This window comes from Mustela putorius, unplaced genomic scaffold, assembly GCF_011764305.1.
Source record: "Mustela putorius furo isolate JIRA1106 unplaced genomic scaffold, ASM1176430v1.1 tig00537248_pilon_pilon_pilon, whole genome shotgun sequence".
Classification (NCBI taxonomy): Eukaryota; Metazoa; Chordata; class Mammalia; order Carnivora; family Mustelidae; genus Mustela; species Mustela putorius.
In genome coordinates, this window is record NW_025422387.1 from 3516179 (window position 1) to 3541567 (window position 25389).

At 53.7% G+C, this 25389-nt stretch overlaps 2 protein-coding genes across 7 annotated transcripts in view; one reads left to right on the forward strand and one right to left on the reverse strand.

Moving 5' to 3' along the window:
- The window catches only part of CCDC92 (coiled-coil domain containing 92), a 30516-nt gene extending 21696 nt beyond the window's left edge, over positions 1 to 8820 (forward strand). For all 4 annotated transcript variants that reach the window (XM_045073674.1, XM_004753091.3, XM_004753090.3 and 1 more), the window contains exons 2-4: positions 4805 to 4951; positions 5528 to 5569; positions 7429 to 8820. In XM_045073674.1, coding sequence (XP_044929609.1) covers positions 4822 to 4951; positions 5528 to 5569; positions 7429 to 8204 — 948 coding nt within the window. In that variant the 5' untranslated portion in view covers positions 4805 to 4821 and the 3' untranslated portion in view covers positions 8205 to 8820. The remainder of the gene's footprint in view (positions 1 to 4804; positions 4952 to 5527; positions 5570 to 7428) is intronic.
- A 593-nt stretch (positions 8821 to 9413) lies between these two features.
- The window catches only part of DNAH10 (dynein axonemal heavy chain 10), a 135693-nt gene continuing 119717 nt past the window's right edge, over positions 9414 to 25389 (reverse strand). For 2 of the 3 annotated variants that reach the window (XM_004753085.3, XM_045073673.1), the window contains 18 exons: positions 25045 to 25192; positions 23412 to 23691; positions 22523 to 22752; positions 21216 to 21489; positions 19595 to 19699; positions 18898 to 19052; positions 18255 to 18406; positions 17070 to 17253; positions 16295 to 16495; positions 15383 to 15592; positions 15122 to 15217; positions 14333 to 14504; positions 13552 to 13683; positions 13161 to 13372; positions 12902 to 13069; positions 11548 to 11728; positions 10326 to 10471; positions 9414 to 9839 (listed from right to left, as the gene is read on the reverse strand). In XM_004753085.3, coding sequence (XP_004753142.1) covers positions 9693 to 9839; positions 10326 to 10471; positions 11548 to 11728; positions 12902 to 13069; positions 13161 to 13372; positions 13552 to 13683; positions 14333 to 14504; positions 15122 to 15217; positions 15383 to 15592; positions 16295 to 16495; positions 17070 to 17253; positions 18255 to 18406; positions 18898 to 19052; positions 19595 to 19699; positions 21216 to 21489; positions 22523 to 22752; positions 23412 to 23691; positions 25045 to 25192 — 3193 coding nt within the window. In that variant the 3' untranslated portion in view covers positions 9414 to 9692. Of the gene's footprint in view, positions 9840 to 10325; positions 10472 to 11547; positions 11729 to 12901; positions 13070 to 13160; positions 13373 to 13551; positions 13684 to 14332; positions 14505 to 15121; positions 15218 to 15382; positions 15593 to 16294; positions 16496 to 17069; positions 17254 to 18254; positions 18407 to 18897; positions 19053 to 19594; positions 19700 to 21215; positions 21490 to 22522; positions 22753 to 23411; positions 23692 to 25044; positions 25193 to 25389 lie in introns of those variants that run through there. The other variant, XM_013056431.2, reaches the window with a different exon arrangement.

Below are 25389 nucleotides of genomic sequence, written 5' to 3' on the forward strand. Positions count from 1 at the left end.
ATGTGGTAAAGCACACTTTAAAATATTGCTTCTGGCGTGTCAAGGAGTTGGCGATGAGGTCATGTTCAAATCAGTGCTGCTGTAGTGATTTTTTATTAATGCGTGTAATTCTTGTGAAGACCTCCACTTGGCAACATAGGAAGCATTGTAAAATTATCTGAAGCCGGCTGGTAACGCATGAGTTCAGATCTGAAGGAAGAATGGAAGTTCATTAGGCAAGAGGGTAGGAGGTAGTTTGCTGGGAGAATTCCACATGGAGGGAACAAGGCATGCAAAGGCCCTGTGTTGAGGGAGGGGTGTGGCAGATGAGGTGGGGGAGGACAGCGGTTTCCATGGAGGCCCTGGCGGGGGCCGGGGTGGGACACGAATGTGGAGAGAGGCTGGGGAGGGCAAGCGGAGCAGGCGGGCCCTCCGGGATGCACCACAGGGATGCGACATGGGCAGAGCTGTGTTTGCAGATGGACATGTAGGCAGGATCTGCGTGTGTGTTCAGGAGGGATGTTGAGGGAAAAGGTATGTGTTTAAAAGGGGGCAAAAGCGAGTCTGGTTTTTGTCCTTCCCCATCCAAGCACCAGAGCTGCTCCGGGCAGCGGGGCAGAGGTGTGGCCTTTTGACCCCACACAGACTCATCGCTGAGTCAGTCCCAGACGACGACAAGGAATGTGGCCCTGGCTTTCAGGCTGGGCACCCTCCTAGACCCCAAAGACCAGGACACATGTGATGCTATGTGTGCCCTAATACTTCTCCTCAAGCTAGCTTAGTGGCTTCATAAAGCGTCCTGCTAGGCCCAGAGTGCCCTGCCCTCAGCCAGCTTCCTAGACAACTGGTGAGACTTTTTGCCACACTGGCTGGTGAGCGGTGCCCTTCGGTCATTGTCTGTCTAAGCTGGAGCGCAGAGAGCCCATGGATCCTGCCCCTGTGAGCAGTGCCGTGTAGGCCGTCACGTTTGTCCGGGCCTGGTGCGGCTGGAGGGCACCGTGCTCCCGTGCCGAGCGGCCACCGCGAGGTGCCCTGCTTATTCCCCGCGCCGGGTCAGAGCATTTGAGCTGTGATGCAGACGTTTGGAAAAGCATCTGGATTCCTGCATGGAATTGAGACCTCCCCCAGCCTTCAAGATTCTCACCCACAGAGCCTGAGGACCCAGAGAAGCCGCGAGGCTCAGATGCAGCATTCCCTGATTGATGAGTTCCCTCGTCGGTGGGATATTCCTGTTTCTCCTCGGGGGAGTATTGCAAGAACAAATGACGTAAGTGATAGGAGAGCACTTGGTGCATGTACAAGTGGAGATGGCCCATAAATAAAATTATCGTGTCATCATTTATACATTAATGCTCTGAAAGAGAAGAAAGAACATTACTTGTGAGTTTGGATGAGCATCGGACACGAGCTACTGACAGGCCATTTGTCCTCATACTGCCGCAGAGCAGCCTCAGGGAGGTCGGGGCCAACATCTCTCCAAGGACCGTCATTAAAAGCATGTTATCACCAGGAGACTGTGTTAACATCCCTCCCCACGCTGGGAGGCAGTCTTGGCCAGGTCTCCAAAACCCCTCTCTAGAATTTGGAACAGCAAGCCTTTGTCAAACAATTTTTCCAACATGAGGAGTGAATCGCCAATTAACAGAAATTAACTACCTAATGAATTTGCCACAGGAAAAACATCCGTGTGTGGCTTAACCTCCAAATCGTGGTCACAGTAGCCTGCTCAGCGGTCTCCCTTCAGGATACCGTGTCTGCTGCCTTGGCCCGAGAACCCTGGCCGGGCCCTGGAATGCCAGTCACTTGGAAGCCCATCTTTCGCAGCTGAGGACAGCATCTCTGAGAGGAGAGGAGGACAGTGTCCAGGCCGCGCTGCCTTTGGCCAAGCCAATAACTATGAAATTGCTGACACCTCCCAGCGATGCTTAGGAACAAAATTGGATTGCCTCGAGACAAAAAGCCGCAATACAAAGAACCCACAATTTGTAGTATATGCCCTTTTGACACAGAAAGTGTGGTGTTGTGCAAGCCGTGCTCTGGGAGCGTCGCCCTCCATTACTGGTTGACACACCGTCGAGAAGGGATGAATGCCTTTACTCAAGCAGGATGTATTATTCATGGGTAGTAGACGCCCTGCATTTTTACCTTCATCCATCACACTGACCCTTTCATGGGTGAGTCACAAATTCTCCTTCGTGTCTCCGACTCCCAGAGTGTCTTAGAAATTCTGAATTAAGCCTCTCAGGACCACCTTCATTTCTTCCTCCAAATTAGCCACATCTCCCAGCTGTGTCTCTGTGGTCTAAACGGGAGGCTTCTGTAGCTTTGTTCTTGCCAATTTACTGGAAGGATGAGGTCATGACCGTGATTGCATGTCACAAGAGCTAAGAATAAGAAATTGAAAGCATCACTTTCTTTTAAGCTACAGCAACCTTGTCATCAGGAAGTCAGTGATATTGTCTTTTGAGCAGATGGAAGAGAATTGAGTAGCTTGGATACCATTAGGAGACTTGACTCGCTTCCTCGGGTATAAGTGGGCCTGCACTGTTGCTGTGTATCCAACAGCTAGAGGGACCCCCGCCCAGATAGCATCTCCTCACTTGGGCCTGTTACGTTAGTACAGAGTGCGGAGAAGGGGAGGGCACCAGTCAAGTGAGGTGCTGCGGGGTTGACAACGCCTGTCCTCCTGCTGTCGGGGCCTTAGGTGGCATCGCCATGGCTCCCTTGCCAGCTCTGCACCTTATAGACTCCTAGTCTTTCTGTTCACCTTGTGTTTCTCTCCAGACTGTCTGCGCATGACAATGGGAAGCTTCAAGGGCACGTTCTTATTTCTGTGCTTATTTCTGGTGAACTAATATATTACAGATTAAGTATAATTCAAAGCTGCTGATCCACTGAGGCAAGTAGAATGTGAATGCTTCTTTAAATCCGATTTAAATTCATTACAAGTAAAACGTAGTAGCATGCTGTGATTAGAACAGGGTGGCTGCTGAGGTCCTGTTTTTACTCCCCTCCTGGCCCCTTATGGTAGATTATGGGCACATCTCATCTTGTATGACTGGTGCTGGACAAAACTGTTTTGAAATGTTAATCTTCCCCATATTCTTTACCAAGGCCTGTCTATAAAGTTATCATCAAGCAGGAAGCCAGAGGGGGCTCCTTCCCACAGGAGCACGCCTGCCAGCCCACCCGCGCCCCTGGGCATGGCTGGCTCCTGCATGAAGTTCAGCGTCCCGCTCTTGGACCATGCACTGGCCGGGCAGCATCGGCTCTCCAGAGCCCTGGTCCCGGGTGGAAGTCCCTGCTTAGCCCAGGGCCTGGACAGGAGCACCTGCGCTTGTAGCAAACACAAGCCTTCGGGGTGGAAACTGGAAGGCTGCTCACCGCTCCTCATGGAAAAGCTCTGTCTGATGGGAACTCGACCCTGGCCTCAGCTGCAGCTTAAAGTTGAGTTAGAGAGAGGCCTGGGAAATCTTCTCTCTGCTCCCTAGAAGCCATCACTGTAATTTGCCCAGCCACTTCCCTCTCGTTGGATTCTGTTTCTGACTCAACGGCACTGTAACAACCATGGTCACAGCTACCTCTTTTCACACAAAAGTAAATCTTTTCCTTCGGTCAGTTCCAGGAAGTGGAATCGTGAAGTCAGAGGGATGATACACTCCCAGGCTCTAGACACACTTTGCCAAATTGCACCCCCACCCCGCCCTGGATGAGGGGAAGTGGCTAACACTGCCAGCGGTCGCTGGGCTGTGCCCCTCGGCTGCCGGGCATGTCCTTTTGTAGCTCTCTACCTGTTCCCTTTACCCTCCCTCTCAGGCTTGCCTGTCACACTGTTTCCTCCTTAACTTTACTTTGGAGTGAGGCCTGTGCCCTGCGGAGGTGGCAGGAAGCTTTTCTGTGTAAGTGAAGATGCGTGTCCAGTTATGAACTTTTCTTAGCTCTAGAGCTGGGGTTGCAACTGTGTCACTGACCTTACAAATCACAGTGACTGGTGTCACCCAGTGTGGTGACAGTACCTGGGCGTGTGGTCATCTCTAGAGCCAGCCACATACTGGAAGCCCTCTGAGAAATGGTATTCCTCTGGGAGGGCTCTTTGGCATAGCAAATGAGGAAAACTGCACTCTGAGGTTCTGTATTTGCACGAATAATTTATAAGCAAATAATGCACATTTCGTCCTTTGCCATTTTTCAGTGCTGTGCAAGGCGTCTTGAATTTCTTTGGTAGCTTTTCCAGAAAGACCAATTGGCTTCACATTTCTCGAATTACAGTAAAGGCAGAGAATCTGAGGCCCTGGGAGAGCAGCTGATGACTGATGACTGAAGCCACCATGGGCAGGGAGGCAGGGTTTGGGAACAGACTCCAGATTCCCATAGTCGCCGTACGGCCATTTCCCAAAGAAAGATATTGGACTCCTCTCAGCTCTGTGAAATCCAGGGACTTCCTTCTAGAACTCTCCCTGCCCCTCCCTCCTCCTCCTCGCCTTGGCCGGCTCCCAATACCGTTTTGAGGAAACATTCGCCCCGTTGCCCAGGTGCCCAGTTTTCCTGAGAGGAAGCTGTCCGTGTGTACTTTGTCAGAGAAATCTTTGGCAATCTAGCAGTTTTGCTCACAGTCTTTTGGATGTTGTGTGGCATTGGAAAGGCTAGGATTTAGAATCCGGGCACCCAGGTCTGATGTATCCCTTCGGCCTCCAAAGCCAGACCTCACGCTGCCTGCAACCTCCTCAAAGCCAAGGAGGGCCGGCAAAAGGCGGCGCCCTCCTCCGGCCTTCTACCCACAACCCGCATTGTCAGAGACTGCCACCAGGGTCTGTGTTTCCCGCAGGTCATCTGGATGTCAGCATGGCAGCCACAAACCTGGAGAACCAGTTGCACAGCGCCCAGAAGAACCTCCTCTTCCTTCAGCGGGAGCATGCCAGCACCCTTAAGGGGCTGCATGCCGAGATCAGGCGACTGCAGCAACACTGCACAGGTACCGGGCCCCGCGCCACCCCCCGGAGCAGGGCCCTAGGCCCACCCAGGGCTGCAGAGCAAAGCAGGACGTGTTGTCAGTTCTGAGACAGCGGCCAGCTTAGAAGCTGTGCCAGGCTCACTCAGGAGTGGGGCAAAAAGGGGTTTCACTTGTCTCTGACCTCGTTAAGCCCCCCATCTCTGGAGTCTCTCTCAATGTCTTCCCTTATCCTCTGCCCAACCAACACACGTCAAGCGTAAAGCTGCAAAGTCATTTCTTGGCATACTGAGGGTTTAGAAGATCAAAATGCAACAGTTAGGATTTACAATGTCCTTTGGAACCGATCGCCGAAGTGTAACACACAGAGCAAGCTGGTTGCTAACTGGATGCCAGGGAGTGGCTTAGGGAAGGAGGGTCTCTCTGAGCTCTAGGAAGGACAGTGGCCACTAATGGCTCTGCCATTCACACGCCTGCCACTAATGCTGCCAAATCCTGCTCTGTCTGGGCGGGATTTGCAGGCTAATTGTGGGAATTGGGTCTGTATTTTCAGTGCTGAGGAATGCTTTACAAAATTAACATATACGGTTTCCTTTCTAGATTTAACATATGAGCTGACACTCAAAAGTTCGGACCAGACAGGTAAGAACTTCCTCCCCAAAAGTGAACGGCGGCATTATTTCTGGTTCTGGCACATGTTGGTGCCATTTGTTCACCAGCTGCACATTTAGAAGAAAGTACATCTGCTGGGAAGTGTTGCACGTGTGACCAGAGCTTTCTAAGAAAAGATAGGAAGTTTAGAGCCTGAGATGTTATGACGGCCTGTCAGTGGAGTGGGAGGGAGGAGGGGTTTATCTTCTTTTGGTGGACACATATATTTGGAATGTCTTTTCTTGACTTTGATTTTTCTCCAGCGAACATCTTCCTTCTCTAATCAATAAATTAATGTAATTTAAACCGGAAAGAGGAGAAGGAAAAGGAACAGGATCCCACCTCTTCAGTTCCTGGAGCCTCACCCAGGGCCTGGCACAGAGTAGGTGCTCCCAACACACTTGTTGAGTGAGGGACCAAATGACCAGATCGTCCCCAAAGGACTATGAATACCTTTCTCTAGACTGCAGTCCCAGAAATGCTTCCCCTCAACCCGAATCCTCAGGGACTCCCAAAGGTATTAGCCTGATGGCAGCTGGGGCAGAGGAGATAGAACAGGGGCCCCTGTGGCCGATGACAATTAGTTGCTCCCTGGAACCGACTTGGGATTTGAAAAATGCAGAATCCATACTGGAGTCAAGATGTCTTTTCCTAAATAGGCCACACTCCAGTGGCATCTCACCTCCCCAGGACTGGAAATCACTGCTTTACGTTAGTGGAGGCAGAGCCTACACGTCTGGGGGCACGGGGGGCGTGGGGGGAGATACCGGCTCCTGGACCCCCACCCTTGGAGGTTCTGATTCCAAGGCTCAGGGGGGGCACCTGAGAATCTGTTTAGAAAGTGCACCGGTGATGGCACCTGGCTGGCTCAGTTCATAGAGCGTGTGACTCTTGCTCTCACAGTTGTAAGTTCATGCCCTCTACTGGGTGTAGAGATTACTTTAAAACAGTAAAAGTGAAGTAAGAAAAGGAAGTAAAGTGATGTAGTGACTGAGCGCTCTGGCAGCTGGGGAAGTCCGGCTCTGTGTGATTAAGAACAGTTGCCTCAGCTCTGTGCATGTGCATCTTTTATGGGGAAAGAAGGAATCTTCTAGAAAGGATGCACATGTGGAGGAGGAGGTAGGGCAGAGATTCCTATAGAAAGGTGGAAATCAGTAAAATAGGAGGTGTTGATCCCTGGGAACAACAGTCACAAGAACCTCTCTCTGGAGTTTCAGGGAGGCAGGGCAGACGGCCAGAGGAGCTCCTGGCAAGTCGGGAGCCAACAAGCATCGGTCCATAGCCCTGGCTTCAGAGCCCCGCTTGGCCTGCATGCCCACGTGAGACGTGCCCGCAGACACCGGTTCCTGGCCTGGCATGGGCCCCCGAAGCCCAGGGGAGTCCCTGAGCGGCTGACGGTGGGCACACACGGGGAGGCACAGGCTGACCAGATGAGCAGGGGGACCGTGTGGCAGGGAAGGCGGCAGCCTCCCCTCCGCAGCTTCAGAGCTGTGCGCTCAGCTACGGACGGAGTCTATAGCGGTCTTTCCGAACAGTGCTTGCGGTGGAGCGGGCGCTTAGTGCCACCCAAGCAGGCAGGAACAAACGGGGAGCAACTCCCACTAAGTATCCCCTGACGGCAGCTAGCCTGGGGTTGCCCGCTGTGACCTCAGCACTTGAGAAGTGTGGAGGTGTCGCTCTCTGCAGGGAGCCAGGGAACGGGGCACTGCGGGCACTCAGCCTGCACCCGCTGGGAGAGGGCGGGGTGGTGGGAGCAAGAGGCCCAGGGGAGGGGAGGCCGGCCTAGCCAGAAGGACTCCTGCCTCCGCGCCGGGGGGTGCTAAATCCCGCCTCTCGGCTCGCTCTTCCAGGAGATGGGGCTTCCAGAAGCAGCGAGCTGAAGAGGAAATGCGAGGAGCTGGAGGCCCAGCTGAAGCTGCAGGAGGAGGAGAACAACGAGCTGCTCAAGCAGCTGGAGCAGAAGAACGCCATGATCGCCGTGCTGGAGAACACCGTCAAGGAGCGCGAGAAGAAGTACCTGGAGGAGCTGAAGGTGAAGAGCCACAAGCTGAACATGCTGTCCAGCGAGCTCGAGCAGCGCGCCGGCACCATCGCCTACCTGACCGCCCAGCTGCACGCCGCCAAGCGGAAGCTCCTGAGCGCCGGGGGGGCCTCGGACGGCAGCCCCTCCGGGAGCCCTGTGCTGGCCAGCTACAAGCCGGCCCCCCCCAAGGACAAGCTGCCTGAGACGCCCCGCCGCAGGATGAAAAAGAGCCTCTCAGCCCCCCTGCACCCGGAATTTGAGGAGGTCTACAGATTTGGGGCCGAGAGCCGGAAACTCCTCCTGCGGGAGCCGGTGGATGCCATGCCTGACCCCACCCCGTTCCTGCTGGCCAGGGAGTCCGCCGAGGTCCACCTCATCAAGGAGAGGCCTCTGGTCATCCCCCCCATCGCCTCCGACCGTGGCCCGAGCGAGCAGCACAGCCCGGCCCGCGAGAAGCCACACAAGGCTCACGTGGGGGTGGCCCACCGCATCCACCACACGGCAGCGCCGCAGGCCCAGCCCGAGGTGGAGACGCTGGCGGTCGACCAGGTGAACGGAGGGAAGGTCGTGAGGAAGCACTCAGGGACGGACAGAACTGTGTGAAGCCTGCCCCAGGCGACCCTTCACCCTCGGCTGTCGATGCACTGTGATCACTACAAGGAAAAACTCATCCATACCTTTTTTTTTCTTAATTCCCATGCATGCCAAATTTTTTTCAGACCTGTCAACAGATGATTCTTCTCCTGCTCCTCTTGCCCTCTTACTGACACCAAAATACAATCGTGTCCCTGCTGCAGAATACGTATTTACTAATCGCTGTGGCCAAACACCTGTGTGCCGAATCGCTTGCTTCTAATCCCACACTGTGTACCTCCGCGCGCTCGTGGACAGAGCACAGGCCGCAGGCTCTATCACTACTCGACGTTAACGAAATCGGATAGTCACACGCCTCATTATACAGCCGGAGCAACACACGCCGACCGACCTTGACCCCTCGCTCCAGTTTCCAGGGCAGCCCCTGCTCCCTCCTGGAGACCCTGTAACCTCCCGACGAGCCTTTCCCAAGGTGGCACAGATAGCCGAGCAGCTGTAGATGTGTATCTCGGGAACGAAACAAGATGATGTTACTTCTCATACCACCACAATCTGAACGTGTGTTCATATTTTTTGTTAGTTTTATCCAAAATGTTCAAGATCCCAACAAACTTTATTTTCTAAACCTGCCTCTTTCTGTTTTGTGTCTTTTATTAAACCACCTGAGGGAGGAGCTGAGGGGAGGCTGTGGGAGGGGGAGAAACAGCTGGCCACCCCCCAGCCCCGCAGTAACTATAGCATTCTTACCCCATGTTCTCTCCCACAGCTCCCGCCCCTGAGAAGGCTCTGTGCTTCCAGGTTCTGGCAGAAACTCCCTGTGCCTATGACTGGCCCCTCCCCTCAGCCCTGCTGGTGCTCCAGCCGGCTGGTCCCTTTCGGAGTGTAAAGCCACTCCTGCCCTCCAGCAGGCCTGGCCCCCTAGGGTGTGTAAAAAGAAGGGATGCCCAGGAGCCAGGCCCAGATGCTCTAAGTCTGCCCCCAATCCCACACAGGTCCGGCCAGGGTACGGGTAGGAGCTCATACAGGGATAACATGCCAGCTCAGGGAACTCACCCCTACCTCCACCTGGTAGGCTAGAGAGCTCTAGAAGTGAGCAGGGGTGACAGCAGGCAACTGTGGCCATCTCTGGTGGGGTGGCCCAGGAAGGAGACTCTGCCAGACCCTGCCCAGCAGCCCAATCACACGTCTCCTCTAAGAAGGGAAAGAAAACGACATACCTTAAAATGTTCTCTAGTATTTACTTCTCAAATACACAGAATCCTTAGAAACAGTTTAACTCTTCAAGTTAAACTTAAACATCTTAAGTTCTACAGAAAAAGTAAATCAGCTGATTTCAAATGAAAAGAAAATCCCGTGTCTCTCCACCCCCAGCCGCTCCAGGCCCTGAGAGCTGAGAGCTGAGAGCTGACCGCAGACGTGACCACCGCTGCCGAATGCCTACATTTCCACCGCCAGCCATGGATGGAGCTGGGTGTGCAGGTTTCTTGGCCCAGAGGGTCAGTCGGAATTCAGGGTGAGGCACACCCCCTGCAGCACCCAGTGAGAAATGTGCTTGTTGGTGAAGAGATCAGCTTCAAACACCAGGCCGACTCCCATGGCGTTCCTTCTCATGGAGGTGGTGTAAACTGGCGTCCGGAAGGTGTTCTGCAAAGGAGAGGCAAGTGAGGGGCACCACAGGAGGGCAGAGGAGCTCAACCCCGGGCTATGGGACACTTCTTGTGCGAGCTAATGGTGCAGTGTACACCCCCCCCTCCCTGATCCCGGCTGGCTGCCCCCCGCAGCCAAGCACAGACAGGGCTGCTGCTTGGGGACACGCTCAGGAAAAGTGGATCCGGGCTGCATGAGCCAGGAGGACCCTGCTGCTGCCGCCGCCCTGAGTGTAGGGACTTGGTCAGGCAATGCCCACAAGACATGATGGGAAGGGAAGCATTTCTCCCTAAGTTAGGCTGGACCACAGCTCAGAGTGTGAAGCCACGCCGCCCGGCAAGTCTGCTTACACGCCTGTGCACGCGTGGGTCTTCCTGTGAAGTGACTCCACGCTCTTGCCCTGGCTCAGGGCTTCTCCCCCCACCCATGAAAGGTTAAAAGGCAAGACCATCTGAGCCACCCCAAGCGTGACCCCCTCCCAACCTGCAGTTTGAGGCGATGGGCTTCGATGGGGATGATCTTCAGAATCGGTAGATCGACCACCAGCACCTTGGGTTTGCTCTTGATAAGACACCCTCTTTCTACATCCCAGTCAGCGCCTTCTAGATACAGTCCTGAGACAAAGCATCCTGGAGATACCAGGAAGAGACCGGGATTCACTGGGGAGGCACCGGCAGCTCTCCCGGATGTCCGTGGCTCATGCACAGAGACAACCAACCGACTCTCCTTCCCCAGACACAGCCCAGGCCTTCTTCCAAAAGAGGGGACCGTCCTTCCTTCCCTTTGCAGAGCAACAGCCCAAACAGGACACTCTGTAGACCCCACTGAGCCTCCCCCATGGCCTCAGTGAAGAGGACAAGGGGTGGTCGCCTCCCCCAGCAATCTGCTTCAAGGCTCACAGCCCTAGACCACTGGACCCCCGGGTTATAAAGACAAGAGCACCAGTCGGTACCACAGCAAGGCCAAGTCCTCCCCTCTGAGCCAGAGGGAGTGGGAGCAGGGAGCCAAAGCCCAGCAGAGAAAATGGTGTCTGGGGATAGGACACAGCAGACACGCACAGCGGCAGTGAAGAGGATAGTCACCCAGAGAGTGTAGTGGCCCTGACACCTGCCAGTTCCTCTGAGACCCCGCTGGCCATGTGCTACGGGATGGTGAGTACCCGTGTCTCCACTGTGAAGCCTGTCTCTAGGCTTGCTCAAGAGGGCTTTTGTTGCTCATGTTTAAATGTCCTCTGACTCCGGGGCCCAGCCCTGGGAAATGGCAGCTCCCTGCCAGAGTCTGCGACATCACTCACCAGTGTGAAGGGACCTGACCTTATATTTTAATGGGTTCAACCTCGTCTGACCTGCCTTCTGGTACCCACACCCCGGTGCCCTCAGGGTTTCCAGGGAAGTCTTCAGGTGATCCAGTTCTTTGAAAGACCTAACTCTGACCAAGAAGCCCACTCCCCACAAACGAGCAGGGTGAACAGGGTTCAGGCCCCTTCTGATATCACCCCAGGTCTCAGTGCTGAAACTGGAAGAGCAGCACATGCGATCGCCCTCAGAGAGGTCAAGACACAGAGAGTGCCCACACAGCGCCGCCATCCGCAGCAGCCTCACTTTCAGACACGGGCTGGCCCCGTCTCGGCCCACACTGCGCTCGTTGCTCTGACTCGGGGACGGCTCAGGGAGGAGCCTCCCCAGCACGCCGGCCGTGGCCGTACCTTGTCCTGCCCGCTCATTCACTTCATCTGCATCCTGGAACTTGGTCACTTGCGTGAACAGGGTGGAGCGGTCCAGTGGCCAGTTGTTCCTCCGGCAGGTGGCCTGCACCAGGGCCGTGAGGTAGGACTCTGGGATGTGCAGCCCCGAGAGCCACATCACGCTGGGCTCACTCTCGGTGACCTGGAGGGAAGGGAGGGAAGCTGGCAGGAGCCCGGGGCCACCATCAAGTGCCAGGGCCAGCGCAGACCAGACGCTTGGTTCACGATAAAAACATGGTTCATCTTGGCAGCCAAAAGATGGGTGTGGGAACAACCAGGAGCCTGCCGGGGAAAACAAGCTGAACTGCCCGATTCCAGAAGGAGCAAAGATTTAGATATAAAAGAACAAAGCCACAGAAGTACCAGATCAAATCTCCACTGAATGTTGTCAAGATCTTGGAGTTGGGAATGCAAAACCCAGAGGCCATACAAGAACAGACTGATACATTTGACTAATAAAAAAGTAAGACTTTCTTACAGAAAAAAATGCCATAAGCTAAATCAAAAGACTTTTGGCAAGCCGGGGGAAACACAACAGTGGCACGTACAGGGCTAATCTCCTTGATAGACAAAGAGCTCTAAGAGACCATTTTAAAATGGAGAATTCGATAAAAATGAAATCAAGACACAGACAATTCACAGAAAAAGAAATGAGGTACGCTTGGCCTCACCATAAAGAAATGCACACCCAAACGTATTACTATTTACCTATCAGGGAGAAAAGATCCAAAATATTAAGAGCACACAGTGTTGCCGAGAGGGGAGGGAATGCTCGTGTTTGTTCACTGTGGGTCTCCACTTCTCTAGAAGACCCTCTGACCAGAGCTGGCAGAATGTGAAATGCACAGGCTGGGACCAGCTCTGCCGCTGGAGGGACTGGCCTGTGAAATAACACTCGTGCATGTGACCACAGACGCCGGCGCCAGAGCACTGCCCATCCTGACTAAAAAGAGAAGAAACTCAAATGGACCCACCTAAGTGTCCATCAGGGAAAGGACGTGGAACACCTGTAAAACAGAGTTCCCTGAAAAGAATAAGTTTGATCTAAAGGTACTTGGAAGAACGACGGCCAAGATGGACTTCGAGATGAATAAATCAGATTGTGCCTACTAAGCTTCACGGTCTTGGAAACAAAACATAAAGGAAAAAAAAATACAGATATGCCTGTAGAGTCAGAGACCATTTCTTGAACACCCAATCAGCTGCGAACAGAAGGTACCACTTCTGTTGAGGAGTTAGAGAGGGGCTGGGGGCTGGAGGTGGTTGGGGGGCAGTCTAGGCCGAACCAACTAAGCAACAGTTGCCACTTGCTTACCCACGATGTGTACTGGCTGAACCGCCGCAGGAAGTACAGCATCCAGTTCCCGAGGGACTTCAGCGTGTCCGGGGCAAGCTTTCTCCAGATATTAGGGATTTGTCCGAGGAAAAGAGACCTGGCTACGTCATCTAACTCGTTGCTCATCCCAACTTCTCCGGCCAAGGCCTGTTTGCAGAATCAAGGGAAGTCAGGGGAGACTGTCAGAAACCTGGGTGATGCATCGAGGTAGGGGTGTGCCTGTTAGGGACAAGCTCACCCTCTGAAGTTCAGCCAGAGACCTGGACATCCGTACGGCGAGCTTGTTGAAGCGTTCCAGCTCTTGCAGAAGGACCACCGACGTCGGGGAGATGCCCACCCCGAGCTGCTTCCTGATCTGGTCCAAGTCAAAGATTTTGGGCATCTTGTTTTCTATGTCCTTGGCAACCTGGCCAATGTAATCATCTCGGCTAATGCCGCTGCTGGATTCCCCTAAAACCAAGACACTTTTTAGGGAAAGCAACGCACCTGAATGTTAGGACTGGGGCATCCTGAGCCTTCTGGTTCTTGGAAAGGCAGCAACAATATACAACTCACAAGAACCAACAGCACCGTGTGCCAACACCTTCCACCCTAACCAGACCAATTCTGCCCTCCGCAGTAGACTTCACCTGTCTGAGGCTGTAGCTCCAGCAAGTGGGCCCACATGTCCCGAGCCGCCTGAGTGTAATATCCAATCTCAGCATTGGAATGAAGACCAAACACTTCAGGTGTGTTGGTCAGTGGGAGGGCCTCAATGGCTTCTATAATCAGAAGAGAGAATACACCATCACACCATCCTCGATTTCCGAGGGCCCACCACCTCAGAAATCCCCAGATATGCAAGTCTAATTTCTTGCATGTGTTTTTAAATTAAAATTCTCTACCACCACACCCTAATCCAGTTCTATGTTTATCATTTATGAGAACGGCTCACTGGGCTTCCCGGGGACCACTCTTTTTTCTAGGCAGAATCTGATACTTGTCTTCATCCTAGGACAGGAAATTTGAACTAACTCCCATCAGTGCTGAAGCTAGAAAGAATGCACTGGGCCCCCTAAAAATCGTAATGGAGCATGCCCACCAGCCGAGGATGCCCACCAGCAGAGGGGTCAGAAGAGCCATCAAGCCACCCATAGAGCAGCTGAAATGTGTGGTGGGTCTCCCTTAGAAAACACTTTTTTAAAAAAAAAGATTTTATTTATTTATTTGACAGAGATCACAAGTAGGCAGAGAGGCAGGCAGAGAGAGAAGGAAACAGGCTCCCCATGGAGCAAAGAGCCTGATGAGGGGCTCGATCCCAGGACCCCGGGATCATGACCGGAGCCGAAGGCAGAGGTCTTAACCCACTGAGCCACCCAGGCGCCCCAGAAAACACTTTTAACATACATTTTAATGCCCAGGAAATCTCACCAACGAATTTTTCCTTTACATCACCAACGGGGATTTTGTAGTCTACTTCCTCATTCCGGAAGAAGTGGAACGGCTGGAAAGTGTCAAAAATGAAGTCTCCCAGGTACTCATCCATGTAGATGGTCAGGATGCGTCGATCGAAGCTGTCGATGGCACGTCCTCCATACATGACCTAACATACAGGGACCAAGAGCTGGCCTGGAGTACAGGAACCAGCAGGGGACCCCTGAGACCTGATGTGCCCTGAGGGATCCTCCTGCTGGCCTGGCCACTGTGCAGCTCAAACCATGTTGACAGCAAGCCTTGCAACCACAGTGAACAAGAGGTGCCCTCACGAAGTGTGGCGAGCCCATATGCCATTTGCCAAACCCCAGAACATAGTGAACAGACCACAAAACCACCAAAGAAGCCAGCTGCCACTTTGGTCTTTGCAATTGGTGACATCCCTCTGTGTGCCACCTGCAGGCCATAGCAGGGGGCTTGGGGGGGGCGCTGTATAAAGTAATGGTCTCTAGAGTGGCCCTCCATGCCCACCAGACAGGAGAAGATTACAATGACAGGCCCAGGGCTGTGCTGTCCCCTACAGAACGCGGCCCCCACAGTGATGTATCCAGAGCCTGCGCAGAAATGGAGCCCAGCAGGAGAAAGACACCCATGTGACAAGCCAACAGAATTCCTCAGAGACCCAGGGCCTTCAAATGACAGGTGGCAGAAGCAAGTGGGGAGTCACCAAGGGCTCAGAGGTGCTGCACAGGGCACCAGGTCACAGCCCACAAAAGACATTCCCACCTCTCCAATGAGGTACTTGAGGCTGCCCCACGGGATCCTAGGGTCATGTTGCTGGAAGGCTTTTGTTAGGTACGTGTTCAGAATCTCCATGCAGACCTTAAAAGAGGAGGGACAGGCATGGTTATACTCCACCCCACAAAGTCACTCACGCGCTGACCCTCCCCTGAAGTGTGGGTGGGAGCAGCTGGCTGTCGTGACCTTGGAGAAAGGGTGGGGGGAGACGAGCCAGCTGAGGGGGAACAGTAGCCACCATGTCTTCACCTGGAAGTCAGACTCATTGAAGTCATAGTACACGTTCCACCCGATCTTCCCGAACTTTCTCCTCTCCTGCACCACGGCGTGGAAGAACGCCAGCACATAGACCAGCGACTTGAAGGCTGGGTGTGGACACTGCTCCAGCATGTCGGGAGAGATCTTGAAGTACGTTGCTCTCATGTTGAGTTTCAGCCCATTGGGCGGCTCCGTAACAACCTGTCAGAAGACACATCGTGGCCAAAACCACAGACCCATGAGCCTGGGCTTGGAAGAGGCAAGAGGTAAACTGTAGATCTCTCGGCTTTCCCTTCACCTCTGTGCGGCCACCCTTCCCCTCCCCCACATAGCAAACATCTCTTGGGAGGGGCCCAGCCAAGAAGTTAAGGAACGAGAGATTGTTCTGGCTCCTGTTCATTAACTGAACCAAAGAAGGTTCTTTAGCTTCTCTGGGCCATAGACTCTTCAGATGCAAAATGGAAGTAGTTAAGTTTTCCCTCAACTGGCCCCTGATAACAGGTGACGAAACAATCTTTCTAAACATGGCTTCTCTGGAGAGTCAGTTAAGCGGGATGGATAAGCCTCTAGAGCACAGCAGGCCTATCACTAGAGAGAAAAAAATGTTTGATAAATGTGAAGTTTGGGAAAACGAACCCAGACAGGATTTTGGATACATGCGGAAGTGGTTGAGACAGGCCTGTTGTAAATGTCCCCCCCAAAACTCATCACCCAATCCAGGACAGCGCCTCGCTCAGGGGAGAGAGGGAGAGACAGACGCGGGAAGGGTGGGCGTGAGGGGTCCTGCTGTGACCCAGGTTTATTTGCAAACACACATGCACGCACACACAGCGGAATGGCAGTGGTCCAGGGCATGGAGCTGGGGGCACGGGTTGGGGAGGGGGTCTCTGTCTGAAGCCAGACCTTCAAGGACTTCTGCAGAATCCCAATGGGGAAGCCCTTGGTGGGGTCTGTGGTGAGCCACAGGCGGAAGTCTGGGTGGGGCTTGGTGATCCTCTCCAGGGACTTCTCCAGATCTTTTAGCCACTTGACCAGGAGATGGCAGTTCTGCAGCATCAGCCACTGTCCACGGGCCACCGCCGTCTCCAGCAGCTGCAGAGCCACCTGCACCGCAAGACAGGGGAGCGGCTGGTGTCCCAAAGCCACACTGGCCCCATGCTCTCCAGAGATGCACTCCACGCCCCTCCCAAAATAAATAGCCCACCCCAGCAGGAGCCACAAAGAAGCCAGGGGCCCAGGAGCTCCAGAGGCTGCCTTCAAAGAACTGATTGCTCAGAGTCCCTTCAGGGCCACTGCTGTGCTGCTGGGCCAGTCCAGGTTCTCTGGGACAGTCGCATAGACACCCTGACTTCGACCGCAGCCATGCCCCAGGGGCAATGACTGCCCTGATCTGAAACAGATGTCACCAAGACTGGAGGAGATGACAACTATGTGTGAACAGACCTTAGGAACAACAGGCCACAGCGGCCAGGCGGGGTCAACAGTGACCGTGAGCTTGCTCAAGGACCATGCAGCTGTCACACATCATCTGGGCCCTGAGTGTTGCTGCCCAGAGGACCAGCAATGCACCCAGCCCGTGCAAGGAGCAGTACCCTTGAAACCACACACTAACCCACTGTTAACAGAGGCCAGGGACCGCTCTTAAATTCAGAGTTTGTTCCTTCCAACAACGAATTACCTTTTCTTGGCCCTGACCCATGGCGAGGAATTTGAGGCGGTTTCCTCCAAAACCACTGCGCTCGGCTAATTTCATAAGGTCGCTGGCAGGGTCAGAGCCAGGACTGAGGATGAACACAATGGGCGAGTTGGGAGTGCTCTGCTCAAAGATGGCCTCGAAGCTGATCATGGGGGGCTGCACGTACCTAGTGAAGGAAACAAAGCGGGGACTTGGAGGACAGCCACAGCGAACTCGGTCACCACATCCAGAACCTACCGGCTGTTCCTCTGGCATAGCTCTGCACAGGTTAGAGTGTCTACACTCTCGTCACACACAGGAGGGTGGACTCCTAGGGGACATGGGACCCACTGTGTCCCCCAGCACTCTCCAGGACATCCGTGGGGGCGCCTCCCAATGGGCCCTTCCAGGCAGATGTCCCCACATCACCCCCAGAGTCTCCATGCCGACAAATCCACAGGTACGTCCTGAATGGCCCACTTCTCAAAATTTTTGAAAATCAGTTACCAATACATCAGGCCTGGGCGATTTCACACAGAAATCCAAATTTGTAGCTTCTTTCCAAGAGTCGGGGAACCCAGCCACTCAGGGGCCCCTGCCAGCTGGTGTGAGTCAGCAGGAGCTAAGGGGCAGCTGTCCTGTAGGCCAAACTTGACCTCTCCCGTGTGCCGCCACCCCCGCCAGCCCCACTCACTCATTGCCCTCTGAGTGGGGTTTGCCAGCCCAAGTTCTCTGCCGGGCTTCCGTTCCAGAGTCACGCTGTCCAATATGGAAGCCACTGGGCACAGTGGCCACTGAGCACTGGGTTGCTCTGGGCAACTTACTGTCCCGCTGGGCAGTAAAGTCAAGTTCACACGGGACTTTGATGAGTTAATACCAAAAATAAAGTATCTCCATAATGTTTGTATTGATTACATGTTGAAATGATATTTTAATGTGCTGAGTTAAATAAAATGCTATTAAAATTAACTTCACCTGTTTCTTCCTGAGTGTGGCTTCTAGAATACTTGACACAAGCGGCTCCCACTATGGCTCTCCCAAATAGCTCGGAACTCGAGTGACTAGCGCTGCCTGACGACAGGGCGGCGGCAGCTCTCTCGGAAGCCAGGCAGCCATTCTATCTCAAGTCCAGGATGCAGGGGGAGACGCGACCGCAGCAGAGCCGAGAAGACTCGGCCACACACTTACTTCTCCCCCATTGTTTCAGTCACGTAGTCAGTCACCGCCCGGTACACCCGATCCACACGGAAACAGCGCAGAATAAGCAACTTCTGGAAAGGGGTGACGTTGTCGTAACCCAACGGGAACGGGAACTGCTCGAGGGAGTCGAGGTCGCACCACTGGGAGAAGCACAGGACATTCGTGGTGGCATCAACCCAGAAACAGTACAGGCCCCCATTGTTACATGAAGGTCCCAAAAGTCACTGTAAAGGAATGAAACCTACACAAGTACAAGCCGCAAGGCCACTTTTAGTCTAATCTGTCATTTTCTACCCCGCGCCCCAAAACTACGAACTTCAGAAAGAGAGCAACTGAGTCTTTTTCACTGTTGAGTCCCCATGCCCACCAAGGGACATGGTCTGTGACAGGTGCCCATTTCTCAGATGGGTGGACAGATGGGTGGATGGATGGACAGAAGGATGGATGGTTCTCCCGCAACACTAGCGAAACAGATAAAAGAGAATTCCATCAAGGGTGTTGGAGGGTGCGGACTCCACCCTGACGGGGTCGCTCAGGCTCATCTTCTCACTCACGAGTAAGGCTACGGTTGGAGTCTCAAGACCACCGACACGGAGGGAAAGGAAGGAGGAGACACAGACCACGGTCTCACCTCCTGCCAGACCGCCACGTGTTTCTCCACATCATCGGGAAGATTCCCGAAGTTGTCTGAGAACATTTCCGATAAAAGCATGATATCCTCCCATCCCTGGTCAGACAACCAAGCGCAGGGCTTTTTCCGTCGGCTCTTCTCCAGGGAAATGTTTCCTAATCTCAACAGAAGAAGGGAAGTAAACAGCCCGCAGCAGTACGCCGGCAGGAGCGAGCCGCTCCAGACTGCGACTCTCCCAGACCTGCGTCTCCAGAGGGGACGGACGGAGGACGTGCAGGCTTGCCTTGTCACTAGCCGGGACCCCTCCCGGGCAGCTCAGCATGGCCTCCCGTCTCGGGGCAGGCTGTGGGCAGAGACCCGCTGCTCTGGGCCAGACCACAACCATTTCGGAGGCTGCAAAAGCGTCAACTGAAGTATTTAGTAACCCGGTGCTATGGGGAGGTGCCTGGGGGGCGCAGTCAGTGAAGCTCTGCCTTTAGCCTTCCTGGGATGGAGCCCCACGTCCAGCTCCCTGCTCAGCGGGGAGCCTGCCTTCCCTCCCCCTCTGTGGCTCCCCCTGCTAAAGCTGTGCTGCTAGAAGCCGAGTTCGGAGGAGAAGTTTGGTAATACTGTGGTTCTGACAAATTTACATACGTGTGCAGCAGGGGTAGGGGTGGTCAAGGGAGCGGGGAAGAATGAAAGGAGACACGTCCTTCACCTTTTAAGAAGAAATCTAATTCTTCCTGGGGAACTCGGCCTTCTGCTTGTTCTATCTTGATCGTCATATTGAAAGAAAAAAGTAACTTGTGTTTCTCAAACAACCCTGGAGGGAAACATCAAGACGGGCACCAATGAAGTAAATTCACTTTCGAAGTGGAGTTTCCTACGCACAACAATCTTCAGCGTAGAAATAAGCTGCAAGGCCCAACATGGGGGGCGCCCAGCCCACCCCCCAGCCCTCTGCCCCCAGTGCTGGATGTCCGCAGTGTCTGAGCATACATAGCGCGGGCTCTGTCTGCACGGGGAGCCCACGAGCCGGCCTGCCATCCTGCTCACTCGTGTGGGTCTGCAGGGGCCCTGCCCACCACGCCCACCAGGGAAAGCAGAGCCACCCAAAGGCAACTGGGTCCAGAGCCACCTTCTAGATGGAACACAGGCCGTTTGCCTGACTCTTGAGTGTGAGCTCTTTGTCCCGTGTCATCTAAGAGAGGCGTTGACACACTCCCTGTAAAAGGCTAGAGAGGGGACACCTGTGTGGCTCAGTCATTAAGTCTCTGCCTTTGGCTCAGGTCATGATCCCAGGGTCCTGGGATCGAGCCCCACATCGGGCTCTCTGCTCAGCGGGGAACCTGCTTCCCTTCCTTTCTCTCTGCCTGCCTCTCGGCCTACCTGTGATCTCTGTCTGTCAAATAAATAAATAAATATAATATAATGAATAAATAAAATCTAATAAATAAAATCCAATAAATAAATAAACAAAATCTAGATTTCATCTATTTGTTTGATAGACAGAGCTCACAAGTAGGCAGAGAGGCAGGCAGAGAGAAAGGAAGGGAAGCAGGCTCCCCGCTGAGCAGGGAGCCCGATGTGGGGCTCGATCCCAGGACCCTGGGATCATGACCTGAGCGAAAGGCAGAGGCTTAACCCACTGAGCCATCCAGGCGCCCCAATAAATAAAATCCTTTTTTAAAAAAAAATAAATAAATAAAAATAAACGAAAAAGTCTAGAGAGGCAGTACTTCCAACGTTACAGGCAGGTCTCCCTCATAAGGAGTGCGCGCCCCTGCAGCTGGGAGGCAGCCGTAGCAGACGTTCAAACGGCTGCAGTTCCAGCAGCACATTATTTACACGAACAGGCAGGGGGCCAGACCCGGCCTGCAGCTCACTGTTTGCCCACCTGAGCGGCCCAGCAGGCACATTCCACCAACAGATTCGTCAGGGATAGCGGGATGCTGAATGCGAAAGTTCTTTAAAACACACACATGTGCACGCACACACAGAAGAAAAACTGTCTAAGTCAACATCTGTGATTTGAAGTCTACCTTCTTGGCCGCAGGCGTTGGCTACGTAACTGAGCCCTGTAGGGACAACAGTCCTCAACCTTCCTCCTGCCCAACTGGAATGGGCTGAACTCTGTTCCTCCAAATCCAGATGTTGAAACTCTGACCCCCAGGGCCTCCAAATGTGACCGTGTCGGGAGAGAGGGCCTCTGAAGAGGGAATGAAGGTAAACAGGCCGCCAGCATGGGCCCTGATCCCATCTGCCTCTCGTCCTCAGCAGAAGAGATGTGGATACACAGACGCCTGAGGGGCACACACGCAGACCAGAGGGGTGCTCACCCGTGCAACCGTAGTTATAGATGTTGAAGGTCAGTGTGTCCATAATGTTCCGCAGTCGCCTCATGAGAATGGAATCAGGCAGGGACTTCTTAAGCGACAAGCCGAAGACCTCCAGGAAGGCGATGAGGGAGTACTGGTACATGGCATTGACCAGGGCCATCTCAGACAGCACGAAGAACAGGATGGCCCCCCTCCTGGCGGCCGGCCTGTAGCCGTCCCGCAGCCTGTCGATATCCAAGGCTGTCTTCTCCGCCAGCTTGAGCTTCTCCGATACCTAAAGAGAAGGTGCACATCACTGTGGAGATGGGGAGACTGACAGCGTCACCAGGATGACTTGGGAAATGGGCAAGTAAGGAATGCAGAGAGCAAGAGTGGGAGGAGCAGCAAAGAAATCCATGCCATGCTCGGGGGGGGGGGGGGGGGGGGGTGGAGACCGCAGGACACGCCCCTCTTGCCAGATATAGTGGATGTTTGTTGGCTGGACTCCCCAGCACCTGTGCCCAGTCCTTCTAATGACAGTCCCTGACTAGCTTGGAGACTCCAACTTCCCTACTCATCCCATATGTGGGGTCCACCCCAATCCCAGGAGAGGAGCACGTGACCCAGACCTCAGCCAGTCCACACACAGCATCCCCAGCTGTGAGATCAGCCTGGGGTAGGCATGTGAGTAAAATGACTCTTGGGACATTCATGATAGGGACAGGTAACGACTCTCACTCTTCCCTTTGGACCTTAACCTGAGGGGCCATGAGGCCATACCCACCTGGTGACCATGAGGGGAGCCTGGCTCATGGGGAGGCGGAGAATAAAGCCAACCCAACAAAAGCCCAGAAATGCAGAGAAACTAAGTCCTAATGGTATGTTTAGAGTCTTGGATCCAACCCTGCCTGAAGCCATCCCTGGACTTTCTGTATTCTAAACTAATAATTTCCCTTCTGACTTAAGCCAAGTAGAGCTGGGTTTTCTATCATTCTTGACTCAAAGGGGCTGATCTAATGCACAAGGGTCCCTGAGAACACCTCCAGGGCTCCCCTCCCCATACTGCACCCCAATAAATGTGGCCTGTTCTCATCAGGAAAAACCTCAGGTGACTTAGGGCCCAGATCTGGTGCCAGCACAGGTGGCTGTCCCCCACACCCCCACCTTACCCTAACACCTCAGCTTCTAAGATGCAGGAATGAGGCCCTGAGATCACTGAACCCAGTTTCCTCCTTGAGCAGATGAAGGGACGGACGCTCCAAAAGCACATCCAGGAACCACCCCGCTCCCTCCCTCCCAGGGCAATGCACCTTCTATGCAGATGATACCTCCATGGCCTTGGATTTGGTCTCCTCCAGGGTCTGCACTAGCTCCACATTGTCCAGCATGTTCCCCGTGGAGGTCGCCAGCTCCCGAAGGAGGGAATCTTCCAAATCCTTCAGCAGGTTCTTGTTCTCACTCGTCTCCTGGATGAGGTGCTCCCGCTGCTCCTCCAGCTCGTGCCTCTCATAGGCCACCAGCACACTCAGCAGCTGGTCCTCGAGACCTTTCAGTGTGACTATGGGAGCAAGGGGAGGCCGTCACCACTGGACACCCCGCACATCCTCGCCTGCTGCACGCCTGTGCCTGGTGCGGGCAAGCAGAGGGTGTGGCTGAGCCCGCATTTGGGGAACTTGAGGACTGGCTCCCGCCATTGCTCCAAAGCCACAGGTCCAAACAGTCCAGAGATGCCCCTCCACAGAGTGGTGGGTGACAAGCCTGCAGAGGATCCCATCGATTGGGCAGCCCAAGATGAAAGTATACCCAACCTACTTAACCCATGTAGACAGCTGTAGGACAACCCTAGAAAGTGTAAGAAATGGCACCCAGCTCCTAGCAGAATTCAGTTGGGAGGAGGGGAATCCAAAACCATGCCACATATTTAAATGCAAAAACAAAATAACTTCCTGCCCCAGCAGAATGGGGATCCTACCCCACTCCAGGCGTGGGTATCCGAGCCCTATGGTCCAGACCCAGCGCGCCCCAGACACGCGTCTCCCTGCCTCCCAAGGGAGGGACCCAAGACTTCATTGTGAAGAACTGACGGATGAAGATGTGACCCTGACAGCATGACCTGGGGTCAGCAAACAAAATGGCGTCCCCTGAAAGCCCTGACTTCCCATTGCAGTCTCCGTGGTAACCGCCCCAGTTTGCCACTGGGCTTGTATACATCCTCACCCGTGTAGTTGATAACCATGGCCTTTCCAAACACGGATGGGGTGTATCTGGGATTGGCCAGCTTGGTGTTTAGGTACAGCCTGAAATTTGAGTCGTAATCCACTTCCTTATCGCCCAGTATGATGAACTGCCGTCCTTGAGACACTTTGATATTTTTCTCTAAAACGTTATCAATTACGGGGTCGATGTACTCATCCACGTCATGGAACAGGAAAGGGCTCCCATACTTTATGGACATCTCCAGCTGCTTCAGGAAGTCGGGGTCATTAAAGGAAGCCACCTGGAAGACAGGGGTGCTGTGTGCTCAACAAACACACAGGGAGTGCGCCTCAGGAGCAGGGAGTGGGCGCACCCTAGCCTCAAAGGGAGCCAAAGCAGAGAAAGAATGGGGGCAGGGGGTGGGAAGCAAAGCACAAGACCCATAGAAACCAGAAACCCATCAGGTTCAGGGTCTGAACAGCCCTAAGTAATCACGACAGAGTCTCACGACCCCTCACAGAATGGGCCATCTCGGGCCCCCCGGCAGGCTGACAGCAGGGGGAGGTCGAGGATGAACTCTGCATTAATAATATTTGTCTCACTGTAGCTCTGTGTATATTTTAGAGACATACCTTCCCCCAATAGCTTGGACATTCTCAGGAGCGAGGACCAGGAAAAAAAAAAAAATCAGGAAAAAGTAAAACTGAGAATCATGGGTTTGGGAACTAGTTGAGCAAAAAGTGACTGGACCCCAGCAATTTTACCCAGGAAAGCTGAACACATACGCCCACCAAAAAAGCAAGCAAAAAAACCAAAAGGCACATGAACGTTCACAGTAGCATTACTTGTAACAGCCAAAAAGTAGAAATCATGCAAATGTCCATCAATGGATAAATGAATGGTAGAACGTTGTCCATCCACACAACGGACTATGATTCAGCCATGAAGAGGAAGGAAGCACGGACTCCTGCAACAACTGGGATAAGCTTAGCAAACACGATGCTCCGCGAAAAAAGCGAGCCACAAAAGGCCACACAGCGCATGATTCCATTTGTGTGAAACTCTCCAAAGGAGGCAAATCCATAAAATGCATTAGTGGTTGCTAGGAGACAGGGAGGGGGAAAAACGGAAGGATGATGGCGGACGGCGACTAAAGCACACAGCATTGCTTTTTGGGGTGGTAAACCCTGATCCTGGTGATTGCATAATTCTGCATATAATACACTAAAAACCACGGAGGTGTATGCTTTCAAAGGGTGAATTTCACAGTATGTGAATTACATCTCAACCCAAAGATCCTGAGGTATCTTTCCTCCAGTCCAAAGGAAAAAAGTGACTGAGCATCTTGGTCCAACACGTACAGGTAAGGGGACACAAAGATAAGGAAAGCGCGATGTCCAGCTTCAAGCTGCTCATAGCTGGGAGGTAACACACGGGTAAGAAAGCAAAGCCCAAGGCAGGTCATGCTGCCCTCAAGAACTCAACAGGGCGGGTGAGCAGAGAGGGGCAGGGCTCTGCCCAGGGATGAACAGAACATTTCAGCTCAGCATTGCCAGGGGCGCAGGGCTGCCAGGTAGAGATGGTGGACGAGGCAAGCTCTGCCCAAAGCGTGGGAAGTGAGGGCAGAGGACACCCAGGGAGGAGCTGGCCATACCCGCAGGTTATTTTTCTCTTCTTTTCTCTTTATCCAGTTGAGGGCCTGCTGCTGTGGGTCGATGCAGAGGGGGAAGCGGCTGGCCCGGGTGGTGAGGATGCCGTTCTGAATCGAGAGCTCATCAGGGGGCAGTCCCTGGGATCCCCACCTGGAAGGGACAGTGACAGGGAAGTCTGTCTTTCTTGCCATGTTGTAACTGAGTGCTAAGGGTGGTAAGACTGGCCTTCCAGAACAATCTACCCACCCCCAGGCTGCTCCACCCTTCCCCACGGCTGGGGAAGCTGGATTTGCAGCTCACCCTGCCATTTCTGTACAGGCAAGTTGGCTGCATGCCTCGCTCTCCTG